This window comes from Cetorhinus maximus, chromosome 15 (assembly GCF_964194155.1).
Source record: "Cetorhinus maximus chromosome 15, sCetMax3.hap1.1, whole genome shotgun sequence".
In the NCBI taxonomy this organism is placed as follows: Eukaryota; Metazoa; Chordata; class Chondrichthyes; order Lamniformes; family Cetorhinidae; genus Cetorhinus; species Cetorhinus maximus.
Genome location: NC_135893.1, coordinates 107,622,871 through 107,637,345, shown reverse-complemented (window position 1 = coordinate 107,637,345; position 14,475 = coordinate 107,622,871). Strand labels below are relative to the sequence as shown.

Genomic DNA, 14,475 nt, shown 5'->3' with positions numbered 1-14,475 from the left:
GTGGGCATGACTGACCAGCATTTGTTGCCCATCCCTAATTTCCCTTGAACTGAGTGGTTTGCTAGTCCATTTTAGAGGGCAGTTAAGAGTCAACCAAATTGTTGTGGGTCTGGAGTCACACTGTGAGTAAGGATGGCAGATTTCCTTCCCTAAAGGACATTGGTGAACCAGATGGGTTTTTACAACAATCGATGATAGTTTCATGGTCACTATTTCTGAGGCTAGCTTTCAATTTCAGGTTTATTCATTGAATTCAATTCCCACCAGCTGCCAGAGTATGAGCCTGGGCCTCTGCATTACTAATCCAGTGACATTATCACCACGCCACCCCCATCTACCCTTACCAATCTGAAAAATAACTAATCAAGCCAGATCTTTGTTCTGTAGCTATCTTGCTATTTACATGGAATGAAAAATGGATGGGTTCACTTTTTATCCTCATTACATCATTGCTGATGTGGTGAGGAAAAAAGTTGATCTCATATGCCTTAGTTTTTAGTATAATTTTAAAGTACAGACCATGGACAAGGTTTCTACAAAGGCAGGTGGGGATCTTGCTAATATACCAAAGTTATGGATTGATGCCATTATCAACGCTACAAATTAAATTTAATAGTAAGTAAAGGAGGTCTGACCTGTGGCAGGAGCTGTGTGCTGCCTTCTTGTGGAACAGGAAGTGCAGGAGTGCTCCCTCAGGCTTTTGGTTTCCGCCAGGCCCATTCTTCAGCCTCTGCCCTCCACCCCCTCTCGACTGCCAGCCTCCTTCCAGCACTCTCAATCCTAAATCTCACCTAGCCCTCCTGATTTCCAAAGCTTTCCTCTCCCAGCTGGTGTGGTCCAGAGCTGAAACTGAAGCTCCCTTCACAGTGGGGCACCAATCCCCTGGATAGCCAGTGGGGCACCAACCCCCTGGATAGCCAGTGGGGCACCAATCCCCTGGATAGCCAGTGGTGACCCCCTATAGCTTGTGTTCCCTCACACCAGCTAGCTGACAATAGGCTAATGAGCCCCTTTGCTATTTAACAATCATAACCATCTGTTTTCACCAGGTGAAGTGTAAAAGGATATAATGGCAGTACATTATATTATTACAAGAGAACAGTATTTCACACAGCGCTTGACTTAAAATTGAAATTTTGTGAGAGAAATGCTGAAATCAGAATCTGTCTGGCATTTCTTCACTATTCTGTATCATTTCACTGTGCAGCACAATTCCTAACATGACTGCAAAATGACTAAAATCATCTGTACTGATATTTGTAATAACAATGTAAGTCCCAATTGACTTTTCCTTTTTGTGAAATATTGGAGACATAGGTTATAACCTTACTGACAGGATCAGATGCAATATTAGCTTTACACTGTGCCTAATTTTACTCTCTACTGAAGTAATTGGAGAACAATATTGGGCAGTGAGTAAAACCAGTGTCCTACCCGATCCTGAGCAGGTAAGTTAAAATTACCCTTATTAAGTTGAAAGCCAACATATTGGGCCAAATCTTCTGGTCTCTGGGTCATTGGAGATCAGACATACAACTGAAGTTGCACATCTGGACCCTGTGGAATATTTGACTTCTGATGGGCAATTCCCCTCCTCCCCAGGACCCTCCATGAATGTCTCCAACATTGAGTCAAGGGTTTCAGATAGTTCTGATGTACTTACCCAGCAAATGCTTGACAGACTAAAACCTAGTCTAACATCTGGGTAATTACACAACTGTCCCCTTATTACCCTCCCCATGACCACCTGACCACACCCCTGACACCCTGACTAACCTCTGGCCCGACCCGACTCGACTACTCCCCCAACCCGACTACCAGGCCGACCTGATCCTCTCGACCCTACTACCCCCTGACCCAATTACTCCCCCTGACCTGACTACCAATCCTAAGCCAACACCCCTAACCACTTACCCATCTCGCCCACTTGCCCACCTACCCACCCATTCATTCATCCATTCACTAACATTGAAACTGGACTTTTAAACTTGCCATACCACAGCTAGTGCTGTAAAAAGGGGACGTGTCTTGTCTTCTCCTAACTCTACTCTGCTCTAATGGAATTCACCAAGGGATGCTGTGCTGTGCGTTTCTGGGAAAGCCGGGCTCTGAAGTTCCCAGCAGAAATGCACAGCAGTGGGTAGATGCAGGAAGGATGTTCCCGATGGTGGGGGAGTCCAGAACCAGGGGTCACAGTCTGAGAATATGGGGGGGTAAACCATTCAGGACTGAGATGAGGAGAAATTTCTTCACCCAGAGAGTGGTGAGCCTGTGGAATTTGCTACCACAGAAAGTAGTTGAGACCAAAACATTGTATGTTTTCAAGAAGGAGTTAGATATAGCTCTTGGGATGAAAGGGATCAAAGGGTATGGGGAGAAAGCGGGAGCAGGCTATTGAGTTGGATGATCAGCCATGATCATAATGAATGGCGGAGCAGGCTCGAAGGGCCGAATGGCCTACTCCTGCTCCTAGTTTCTATGTTTCTATGATTCGGGGGAATTCATGAACGCAGTGGCAATCTGACGATCATTGCTGCTGCTCGGAAGATCTGGGCCAATATTTGTGTTCCTTTTAACATGTTTTTACATCTTGAGATATACACACAAACTCTATTTTCAATAGTTACTGCTCATAAAAGAGTTCTGTTCTTTATTGAATTGTTTTAGGATATGAATTAAAATTCCAAACATGATTATTGGTCTATTTGCAATTGGCCAGATGAAGTCACATAAAATTATTATGAGTTTGCTTAGATATTTCTATTGGTTCAGTGTTTTAATTTTAATGTTACTTCTCTTTTTACTGGAATTACTCATAGTTTAAGGATACTTACTGAGCCCGTGAGCAGCTCCAAGCCTGTGAAAGTGAGATTGTTAATGTCCATATCAAAAAATTGTGGGATGGTGATGAAGCTGAAGTTTATCAGGAAGGAGAAGAGGTTGAACATAAGCAGCCATTTGAGGAAAGTGAAATAGGAAAGAACACTTGTTCCGAACTTGCTGCCAATGATTTTCAGGGATCTTTTCCAGGGATGAATTGACTGGAAACATATTAGCATATTCTCACGAAAACGTTGAAGAGACTATAAAAAGAATAAGATAAAAGAACGCATTAATTTATAAAACGACACTGATTAGTCTGCACTGAATCTCCTTATTTATCTCCTAACATAACACCATGTCTGAGTCTTTCCCTAATCCAAAACAGAAAGACGTCCATTGTAATCACACTTTTCTCCCTACTTGCATTTCTCTATTCCTTCCAAACATTTGAGTTGTTTGAATTATTTTGGTTTGTAATTCTGCAAGATTTTCTGACTAAACCCTTTATGGAAAGGTGATGGCAGAGTTTTTGATGCCATCAAGTTTACAGAATGTAGAATGTGGGAAGCCAGCCAGGATTGCGTTGGAATAATCAAGTCAGGAGGTAACCAAGGCTTGGATGAGGGTTTCAGCAGCAAATGAGCTGAGCCAGGGGCAGAACTGAGTGATGTTAAGTTGGTGGAAATAGACGGTCTTAGATATGGCATGGATATGTGGTCAGAAGCTCATCTCAGTTCAGATGTGACACAGCTTGTGAACAATCTGCTTCAGTGTCAGACCATTGATAAGGAGAGGTAGGGTTGATAGCTCGAGAACGGAAGTTGAGGTGGGGACTGAAGATAATGGCTATGGCCTTCCCAATATTCAACTGGAGGAAATTTCTGTCTATCCAGTACTGGATGCTGAATAAGCAGTCTGATAATTTAGAGTGGAGGAGTCAAAAGGGGTGGTGGTGAGGTAGAGCTGGGCGTCACCAGCTTACTTTTGAAAACTGATGTTGTGTTTTTAGATGATGTCACTGATGTCACTGTAGATGAGAAATAGGAGGGGGCCAAGGATAGACCCTTGTGACATCAGAGGTAATGGTATGGAAATGGCAGGAGAAACCATTACAGGAGATTTTCTGGCTAGGATCGAAAACAGATCTATATTACTGAACTTGGGTTGCGATAGTGTTTGATAGCAATTGATTAGGCATTTGGAGCATTTAAATTTTAAATAGCTGCTGCGCAGTTCTTCATGTTAATGTCTTATTAATTACTTTGTTAAGGTTTGTCAATGTCAATTACATTATTAAGGGAAACAGGTGATGGGCATTTGAACACACATAAATAGAGGATAGCTGGGACACTGGGAGTGGGTGAGAGGTGTTGACTCTGAAGTAAGTCCATAAACTCTCTCAAGCAAGGAAAGGTTCTGCATCTTAGTTTTGACTTCACCATCTGGTGTGGATCCTTTTAACATTTAGCATCTTTGGCATCCAGTGTTACTCAGGTGTCAACGATATATATATTAGATTATATACTCTCTCTCAGCTGCATCTTATTTCAGTGCATCTAGCTATGGGTAGATACTTCGAACTGCACCCATCACTTCAGGTTGGGCAGCTGGGAAAGTGGGTATAGATGCAGTGAAGCATCATTCTCTGTCCCTCTGAGTCCCATTAGTGCTGAAAAAAAATCATCAAATGACAGCCGGATTATCCTGGCTTCTTTTTTCAAACCATTAATGTGATGCTCTTGATGCTACAATGCTTCCTTTTATGAATCTGTTCCCATTCAAACTTACAAACAATGCTTTATACAGCAGCTGGGTACATCTATGTATTTCAACATCTGTTTCCACTGTATGCGGTCCAATGGTCTGCTGAATCTGATCCCTGGTAAGAAACAGGGGAAAATACAATTTACATTACAATTTTGCAATAAGTAATATATAATAGATGCTGACATTGCATTGTTAATATATCAAATTTCCATATTTGGAATGCATGACTGGACAGAAAACCCACCCTAGTGCATTCAACCACTCAGAAAAATCTACAGAATCTGTCATCATCATCAAACCATCCCTAGGTTCTTATTTGAGTCTAATGGTTTCACCTTCAATCAATGGGCGGAATTGTCCCAGGTTCGCACTAAGTGTGGGAGCCGGCGGGAAAAAGGATGTTTTACCCGCTGGCCACAATGGCGGGTTTTCGCGCTGTACCTTCCCATTCCCACCTCATTCGTTATGTATTCCTGGGAAACATGCCAGGTTTTGCTGGTGGGGGCAGCCTCTGATTCACCTGCCCCGTCATCACCTCAGTCCCCTAGTAAACCGGGTGCCACATTTAAAGACTAGTGATTTTTAAAGGATAGGAAGCTGCTGGGAACTGATGGTTGCCAAAGGAAAGAAACATGCTGCCTCCAGGTTTAGCGATGTCTCCCTGAAGCACCTGCTGGATGCAGTGGAGGCCCCGCTGCAATGTCCTCTACCCCCACTCGGGGCGAAGGCCAGCAAGGGAGGTCACCAATCCAGCATGGGAGGTGGTACAGCGCTGGTCAGCACCAAGGTCCTGCAAAAGAGGACAGTCACCCAGTGCCGAAAGAAGATGAATGGTCTCATCCGTTCCGCCAGGGTAAGTCACTCTTCTCATCACTCTCAACTGTTAAGACACAGCAGTTTGTAAAGGTTGAGTTATTTAAAATCCCAGATGGGAACTTTAAACAACTGTCATAACCTATATTTTCAATTGGTATGTTTTGAGTTGCAGCTCTAAATCCAGGAATAAGCCCAAAAGTTCTCGAGAGGTTTTTATATCAAACTAAATGAAACAATTATTAATTTACAACAAATTAAACACATACACATGACTATAAATTACAACTATCATAACTTTTAACAAATTCCCAAATTAATCTCCATTAAGGCAACAACAACCAATAGACTTAAACAGACACCAGGCAAAGCATTTTTCACCTTATGAATTCAAATGACGCTCCTTTCAATTTGGTTTCTTCCGCAGACACAGTGGTAGACTTACAGACTTAGATCTCACATGCCTCTGACCTGCACACACAAACTCCCTTCTGTTATACCCAGCCTTTCCCTTTGAATGTAAATTCTCATTGTATCACCAGGCCCTTTGAACTCCACCTCTTCTAACAATAAAACCCTTTTCATAGTACCAATGTTATTAGTAATATAAACATTGCTTGGTGTCTCCGAGCTAGGTGCATGATTTCACCCCCAGTCTTTAAATGGTTTATTCAACAAAATGCAAATGTACCCTCTACCCTACTGTTTACATCTCAAAACTACTATACATCAAAGCACCCAGACTAGATTGGCTTTAAAACAATTAACACAAACAGACTAAACCTCTGTTTTAAAAAAATAATTTCCAATAACATTATATACATTAATATCTCTTCCTGACATAACTCACATACTCACAAACCCATCACATATCCATAGGGGTCTCACACCTCAAGAGACAACACCACTAACTCTCACACACATCCTCACATCTCCATCAGGCTCACATCCTCTCGAGCTCACGTCCTCATTCTGTCCATGGCTCCGCTCACCACACAGACATTCCACGCAGTGCCATGTGTCCTGCTCACACTCTCTCCATCTTTCATGCAGGAGAAGCTGGCTCACATCAGCAGGGAGAGGTCCCAGATTGTAGGTGGAGTGGCCCACCTTAGGCCCCTCACTCACTTTGAGGAGCCTGCCATTGTGCTGACTGGTGAGGACGTGGACCATATGTGTGGGTGACAGTGAGGTTGGTGGCGAACATCCATGTTAGGATCCTGTACCATATCATCCCTCTCTCGACATAACTGTGAGTGCTCTCTTTCCTGCTTTTGACTCTGCTGCCATGCACTAATTATCTCTACTTTGGATCGCAGGGAGCTCTGCCAAGTGACCGACACCCTCAGCCAGCCAGTCCCTCAGCTCCATCCACATCCTCACCTCCAGTCAAGAGGACACCTCCTCCATTGAAGAGCTGGAAACAAGCATCCTGTAAGACCCGTCACAGCGCTTACCCACACCCTCCACCAGCACAGAGACAAACACCTTGGTTGGACCTAGATCTGGAGCATGCTCGGGTTCACAATCTGGTGGTCATCGCACGGACCTGTAGCGGGAAGCGGCAAGTTCAGCTGAGCTCCCTGGCACTCGGAGGACTGCTGGGCAAGAGGCATCTGTGAGGTCTGAGTCAGATGACGAGCCTCTGGATTCGGCCTTCCAACTCATCGTGGACAGTCAGCAGAAGGCGGGTTAACATCATGCAGAGCTGTTGGAAGCCATCAACAGAGTGGCAGTCGAGTCAGGGGAATGTGTCCGCCTGCTCTCTGATGAAGTGGTGCCCACAGGTCTCCATGGGAAGGATGGAAAACATCATGTAGACCCTGGTCCAGCAGAACATGGAGATGTGCGCAGACCTGCATCCATCGCAGGAGCCATGGGTGAGTTCCTGCAGTGACAACACAAGAGGGAAACGGGGCAGCTCGATGTCCCTCCGAGTGCTCCTTTCCCTCAAGGAGTCAGGCTGGGGCCCTCAGGTGCCCGGAGGGAGGAGGAGCAGCAGCTGGACACCCTGGTGTCATCCACTCCGCTATCTCAGCGGCTGTCCTCTCTCTCCGAGTCCCCTTTTCCTGTGGCCCCCTCAACCTTGTTCTCTGTCATCGTAGCAGGAGCAACTGGCCCACAGGAGGACAGCCAAAGCAAGTCGGGGTTCTCAAGGCCATGGATCTCCAGAAGATCCATGCTGAAGTCACCAGAGACAACAGGGCAAACCATTGCACAGGCTCTCTCTACCCCTGCTGCGGATGTTAGGGCAGCACCTAGAAGAAGTGGTAGGCTTAGAAGAGTTATGAATTTCTGATCACAAATGGTTGCAGGGGTGAACACATTTTATTATTTTATAATCTGAAAATAATTTCACTTTCACTGAATAATGCATAATGGCATCTTTCAGCTTCATTTACAGGCTTTGTGAGTCTTCACCTCCCCTGTCCGTCCCTCTCCCCCAGTCTCAAATGTCCTTTCCCCCCATCACTGTTGACCCGCCTGGCATCACCTTCCACTTCCCCAACATCACCTACCAGCCAGAACCCTTTTCTTTCCAGCATGTCCAGGTGAACGTGCACGTTCCCTATCTTCCTGGGAATTCCATGGCTATCCACATTGACCTTCCCTACCTCCTCCTTCCCACCCCCAAGGTCCATATCTCCCTCCAAGTGCCCACCAACCACCCTCGCCATCCTTTCTACTGCTACCATTGCACCCTCACCCTCCCACCCTACCGGCTCACTCTGCCCTCTCTCATTCTCACCATTCCCTCTTACCACGGCCACCCTCATTTAATTCCCCAGGAGGCAATCATCGACTCCATAGGCCCCTCCCTTGCAAATTCACCTGGACATTCCCCCACCCTTACTCTTTCTTCCACCCCTACCCCTTTCTCCACCCTTACTTCTTCCTGCCCCCCCAACTCCCTCCTCCCCCGGACTCCTTCCTCCCTCCACCCAAAATCCTCCCCCCCAATGAATTTCTTCCTCCCCCTGGACTCCTTCCTCCCTCCAAACTCCTTCCTCCCCCCAAAGTCCTTCCCCCCTTCAAACTCTTTCCCTTACACCTTCCTTCCGCCTTATACCTACCTTCTCAGTTACCGCATTCTCCCCCATTACACCCTCCCCTCGTACTCCCTCCCCTGCTTCCAACCTCATTCCTCCCGACACCATCGTTCCCCCCTCCCAACCTCAACCCCTCCGACATCATTGTTCTCTCCCTCCCGACCTCAACCCCCTGGGTACACCTTCCTCTCCCACTCCCTCGATGATCATCTGTAGCAGACCATAGTCAAGACACTGATATCCCGAAGCAGACCACAGACATCAGTGGCTCCTTCCACCTTCCGTGTGCTGCTTTGCTTGTTAGCCACGTTCATCAGGACCCACCAGCATGCGATGCATGTTCCTCCAGGGTCCAGTAGCTGTAGGACTCCAGCATCCTCTGCTTCTCGGACGCCCGCGATGTGAGCAAGGCCCTAACAGTAAATCCCGACTTCTGCACGTCACACTTACGAACATACAAACATATGAATTAGGAGCAGGAGTAGGCCACTTGGCCCCTCGAACCTGCTCCGCCATTGGATAAGATTATGGCTGATCTGAATGTAACCTTAACCCCACATTCCTGTCTACCCCCGATAATCTTTCACCCCCTTGTTAATCAAGAATCTATCTAGCTGTGCCTTAAAAATATTTAAAGACTCTGCTTCCACTGCTTTTTGAGGAAGAGAGTTCCAAAGACTCACAGCCCTCTGAGAGAAAAAATTTCATCTCATCTCTGTTTCAATTGGGCGACCCCTTATTTTTAAACAGTGACCCCTGGTTCTAGATTCTCCCACAAAAAGGAATATCCTCTCCACATCCACCCTGTCAAGACCCTTCAGGATCTTAAAGGTTTCAATTAAGATGCCTCTCAATCTTCTAAATTCCAGTGCATACAAGCCTAATCTGTCCAGCCTTTCCTCACAAGACAACCTGAACATTCCTGGTATTAGTCTAGTAAACCTTCTCTGAACTGCTTCCAACACATTTACATTTTTCTTTAAATAACCAGTACTATGCACAATACTCCAGATGTAGTCTCACTAATGCCCTGAAGCATAGCCTCCCTACTTTTATAATCCATTCCCCACACAGTAAATGATAACATTCTATTAGCTTTCTTAATTACCTGCTGTATCAGCATGCTAACCTTTTGTGATTCATGCACTAGGACACCCAGATCCCTCTGAATCTCAGAGCTCCTCAATCTCTCACCATTTAGATAATAAGCTTCTTTTCTATTCTTCCTGCTAAAATGAACAATTTCACATTTGCCCACGTTATACTCTATTTGTTAGATCTTTGCCCCCTCACTTAACCTATCTATATCACTTTGTAGCCTCCATACGTCCTCTTCACAATTTACTCTCCTACCTATCTTTGTGTGGTCAGCAAACTTAGCAACCATTCCTTCGGTCCCTTCATCCATGTCATTTATATAAATTGTAAAAAGCTGAGGTCCCATCACTGATCCCTGTGGCACACCACTTGTCACATCCTGCCAACCAGAAAAAAACCTATTTATGCCAACTCTCTGCTTCCTGTTAGCTAGCCAATCTTCTATCCATGCCAATATGTTCCCCCTACACCATGAGCTTTTATTTTCTACAATAACCTTTGATGTGACACTTTATCAAATGCTTTCTGGAAATCTAACTACAGTCCATGTCCACATGCAGCAAGACCTGGACAATATCAGGCTTGGGCTGACAAGAGGTAAGTAACATTCGCGCCACACAAGTGTCAGGCAATGACCACCTCCAACAAGAGAGAAACTAAACATCGCCCCTTGACATTCAAAGGCATTACTATCACTGAATCCCCCACTATCAACATTCTGGGGGTTACCATTGACCAGAAACTGAACTGGACTAGCCATATAGATACTGTGGTTATAAGAGCAGGTCAAAGGCTAGGAATCCTGTGCTGAGTAACTCACGTCCTGACTCCCCAAAGCCTGTCCACCATCTACAAGGCACAAGTCAGGAGTGTGATGGAATACTCCCTACTTGCCTGGATGAGTGCAGCTCCTACAACACTCAAGAAGCTTGACACCATCCAGGACACAGCAGCCCGCTTGATTGGCACCACATCCACAAACATTCACTCCCTCCACCACTGATGCACAGTAGCAGCAGTGTGTACCATCTACAAGATGCACTTCAGGAATTCACCAAGGTTCCTTAGACAGCACCTTCCAAAACTACGACCACTGTCATCTAGAACGACAAGGGCAGCAGACAGATGGGAACACCACCACTTGGAAGTTCCCCTCCAAGTCACTCACCATTCTGGCTTGGAAATATATCATAGTTCCTTCATTGTCGCTGGGTCAAAATCCTGGAACTCCCTCCCTAACAACACTGTGGGTGTAAATACACCACAGGGACTGCAGCGGTTCAAGAAGGCAGCTCACCACCAGCTTCTCAAGGGCAACTAGGAATGGGCAATAAATGCTGGCCCAGCCAGTGAAGCCCACATCCTTTGAATGAATTAAAAAAGAACAACCACCATAGAGCCATAGAAAAGTTACAGCACAGAGGGAGGCCATTTGGCCCATCTTGTCCATGCTAGCCCAAGGACACTCAGGTGCCCTTTCTAATCCCACCTTCCTGCACCCGGCCCATAGCCCTGCAGCTTACAGCACTTTAGATGCAGATCCAGGTACGTTTTAGAAGAGTTTAGAGTTTCTGCCTCTACCACCTACTTGGGCAGTGAATTCCAGACACCCACTACCCTCGGCGTAAAAATGTTCTTCCTCATGTCCCCCCTACACCTTCTGCCACTTATCTTGAATCTATGTCCCCTGGTTCTAGAATTCTCCATCAAGGGAATCAATTTTATCCTGTCCACTCTATCTATTCCCCTCATAATTTTGTACACCTCAATCAAGTTACCTCTCAGCCTTCTTTGTTCTAAGGAAAATAACCCCAACCTATCCAATCTCTCCTTGTAGCTACACTTTTCTAACCCTGGCAACATTCTTGTAAACTTCCTCTGCACTCTCTCCAGAGCTATTACGTCCTTCCTGTAATGTGGTAACCAGAACTGCACACAATAATCCAGTTGTGGCCTCACCAGTGTTTTATACAATTCCAACATTATATCCTTACTTTTATATTCTATACCTCTGCCAATGAAGGAGAGCATTCCATATGCCTTCTTTACAACCTTGTCTACTTGAACTGCTGTCTTCAGGGACCTGTGTACTTGTATGTCAAGATCTCTCACTTCATCTACCCCTCTTAGTATATTCCCATTTATTGTGTAATCCCTGTAACTGTTTGACCTCCCTAAATGTATGACCTCTTCACCAGTTCCCCTTTATGCACAGCACATGTGATTCTTTCAAAGAACTCCAATAAATTGGTTAAACATGATTTCCCTTTTACAAAACCATGTTGACTCTGCCTGTTTGCCTTGAATTTTCCTAAGTGCCCTGCTATAGGATCTTTAATAATAGCTTCTAACATTTTCCCTATAACAGATGTCATGCTAACTGGCCTGTGGTCTCCTGCTTTTTGTCTCCCTCCCTTTTTGAATAAAGGAGTTACATTTGCTATTTTCCAATATAATGGAACCTTCCCTGAACCTAGGGAATTTTGGAAAATTAAAACCAGTGCATTAACTATCTCACTAGCCACTTCTTTCAAGGCCTTAGGGTAAAGTCCATCTGGATCTGGGGATTTGTCAGCCCACAGTCCCAACAATTTGCTCAATACCACTTCCCTGGTGATTGTAATTTTCCCGAGTTCCTCCCTCCCTTCCATTTCCTGGTTTACAGATATTTCCGGGATGTTACTTGTGGCCTCTATAGTGAAGACCGAAGCAAAATACCTGTTTAATTCAACTGCCATCTCCCTACTTTCCATTATCAATTCCCCAGTTGCACTCTCTATAGAGCCTATACTCCCTTTGTTAACTCTTTTCTTATTTAAATATCTATAGAAACTCTTACTATCCATCTTTATATTACTGGCTAGCTTTCTCTCACATTCTATTTTCCCTCCTTATTAATCCTTTTGTCATTCTTTGCTGTTCTTTATATTCTTTCCAATCTTTTGACTTGCCACCCGTCTTTGCGTAATGATATGCTTTTTCTTTAAGTTTGATACTATCTTTAACTTTTTTAGTTAACCGTGGATGCTGGACCCTCCCCTTGGGATTTTTCTTTCTCATTAGAATGTATATAATTTGTGGATTCTGAAATATCCCTTTAAATATCTGCCACTGAACTTCTATTGACACATCCTTTAACCTCATTTGCCAGTTCACTTTAGCTAGCTCCGCTTTCATGCCCTCATAATTGCCCTTATTTAAGTTTAAATTACTAGTCTTGGACACGCTAATTTCTCCCTCAAAATGAATGTAAAATTCAATCATATTATGATCGCTGTGACCTAGAGGTGCCTTCACTAGGAGGTTATCAATTAACCCTATCTTGTTGTTCAATACCAGGTCTAGTATAGCCTGCTCTCTGGTTGGCTCCAGAACGTGCTGTTCTATCCCAAAAACATTCTATGAACTCCTCATCTATGCTGCCTTTGCCCATCTGATGTTTCCAATTGATATGTAGATTAAAATACCCAAGATTATTGCTGTATCTTTCCCGCAAGCTCCCATTATCTCTTCTTTTATACTCTGTGCTACCATGTAGTTACAATTAGGGGCCTGTACACCACTCCCACAAGTGACTTCTTGCCTTTATCATTCCTCATCTCAGCCCTAACCATTTCTACATCTTGGTTTCCTGAACTTAGGTCATCCCTCTCTAATGTGCTAAGACCATCATTAATTAACAGAGCTACCCCTCCACCTTTTCCTAACTTCCTGTCCTTCCTAAAAGTCACATACCCTTCAATATTCAGGTCCCAATCTGTGTCATCCTGTACCATGTCTCTGTAATGGTTATCAGATCGTTCTTATCTATTTGTCAAGACGTGGATGCCAACATGGATGGAAAATTCCACCCTCTGTGTGAAGACATTTTTCCTGACATCTGTCCTAATCTTGCTCTTCACTGGTTCCAATTTCTGGATCCTTGATCTGCTGCTTTTGTCTTACCTGAAATAATGCACCGAATGTTTACCTTTCCTGGCAACATCTGTTGAGAGAGAAACAGAGTTAACATTTCAGGTCGATGAACTTCCATCAGAACTGCTTCTGGTGAAACGTTATCAACCTGAAATGTTAGCTTTGTTTCTGCCTTCACAGATTTTGCCGGACCTGTGGCTGAATTTTGATGCTTACTGGCGAGTTCCACCACCAGGATGGAAAGCAGGAGGCAACCCCTGGGCGGTGGGACCCAGGGCAGCTGATTAAAAGGCCACTGTCCAATTGAAGACAGCAGCCCACCCTCAAGAGCTCTTCACCCAATCAGGTGATTGAGGGTTAACAACTCAGCAGCTTTAGAAGTGCCACCACTTGTGGTAGCCATCCCTGAAGCTGGAGCTTGGTGAGCTACAGGTGCAGCTTGCTATGTGGAAATATCATGTTATGATTATAACAGAGACCTGGCTCAAAGAAGGGCAGGACTGGGCATTAAATATTGCTGGGTACTTTTTTTATTCATTCACAGGATGTGGGCATCACTGGCTAGGCCAGCATTTGTTGCCCATCCCTAGTTGCCCTTGTTCCGAAGACATTTAAGCAACCACATTGCTATAGGTCTGGAGTCACATGTAGGTCAGACCAGGTAAGGATGGAAGATTTCTTTTCCTAAAGAACATGAGTGAACCAAACGAGTTTTTACAACAATCGGCAATGGTTTCATGGTCACCATCAGAGTTTTAATTCCAGATTTTTATTGAATTCAAACTTCACCATCTGCCGTGGTGGGATTCAAACCCAAGCCCCTCGAGCATTACCCTGGGTATCTGGAATACTAGTGCAGTGCAAAGACCACTACGCCACTCCCTTCCTGTGTTCAGGAAAGATAGGAAAGGAAGAAAAGGGGGAGGGGTGGTGGTGTTGATTAAGGAGAACATTGAAGTGCTGGAGAGAGAGCATGTCCCAGAGTGGTTAAGGAACAATCTATTTGGCT

General features: G+C 44.8%; 1 protein-coding gene across 1 annotated transcript in view; it reads right to left on the bottom strand.

Moving 5' to 3' along the window:
- LOC144691099 (transmembrane channel-like protein 5) overlaps window positions 1–14,475 on the bottom strand; it is a 264,020-nt gene that overhangs the window by 110,400 nt on the left and 139,145 nt on the right. Inside the window, exons 7-8 of the mRNA XM_078559169.1 lie at window positions 4,612–4,702; window positions 2,835–3,083 (exon numbers count right to left, since the gene is read on the bottom strand). Coding sequence (XP_078415295.1) covers window positions 2,835–3,083; window positions 4,612–4,702 — 340 coding nt within the window. The remainder of the gene's footprint in view (window positions 1–2,834; window positions 3,084–4,611; window positions 4,703–14,475) is intronic.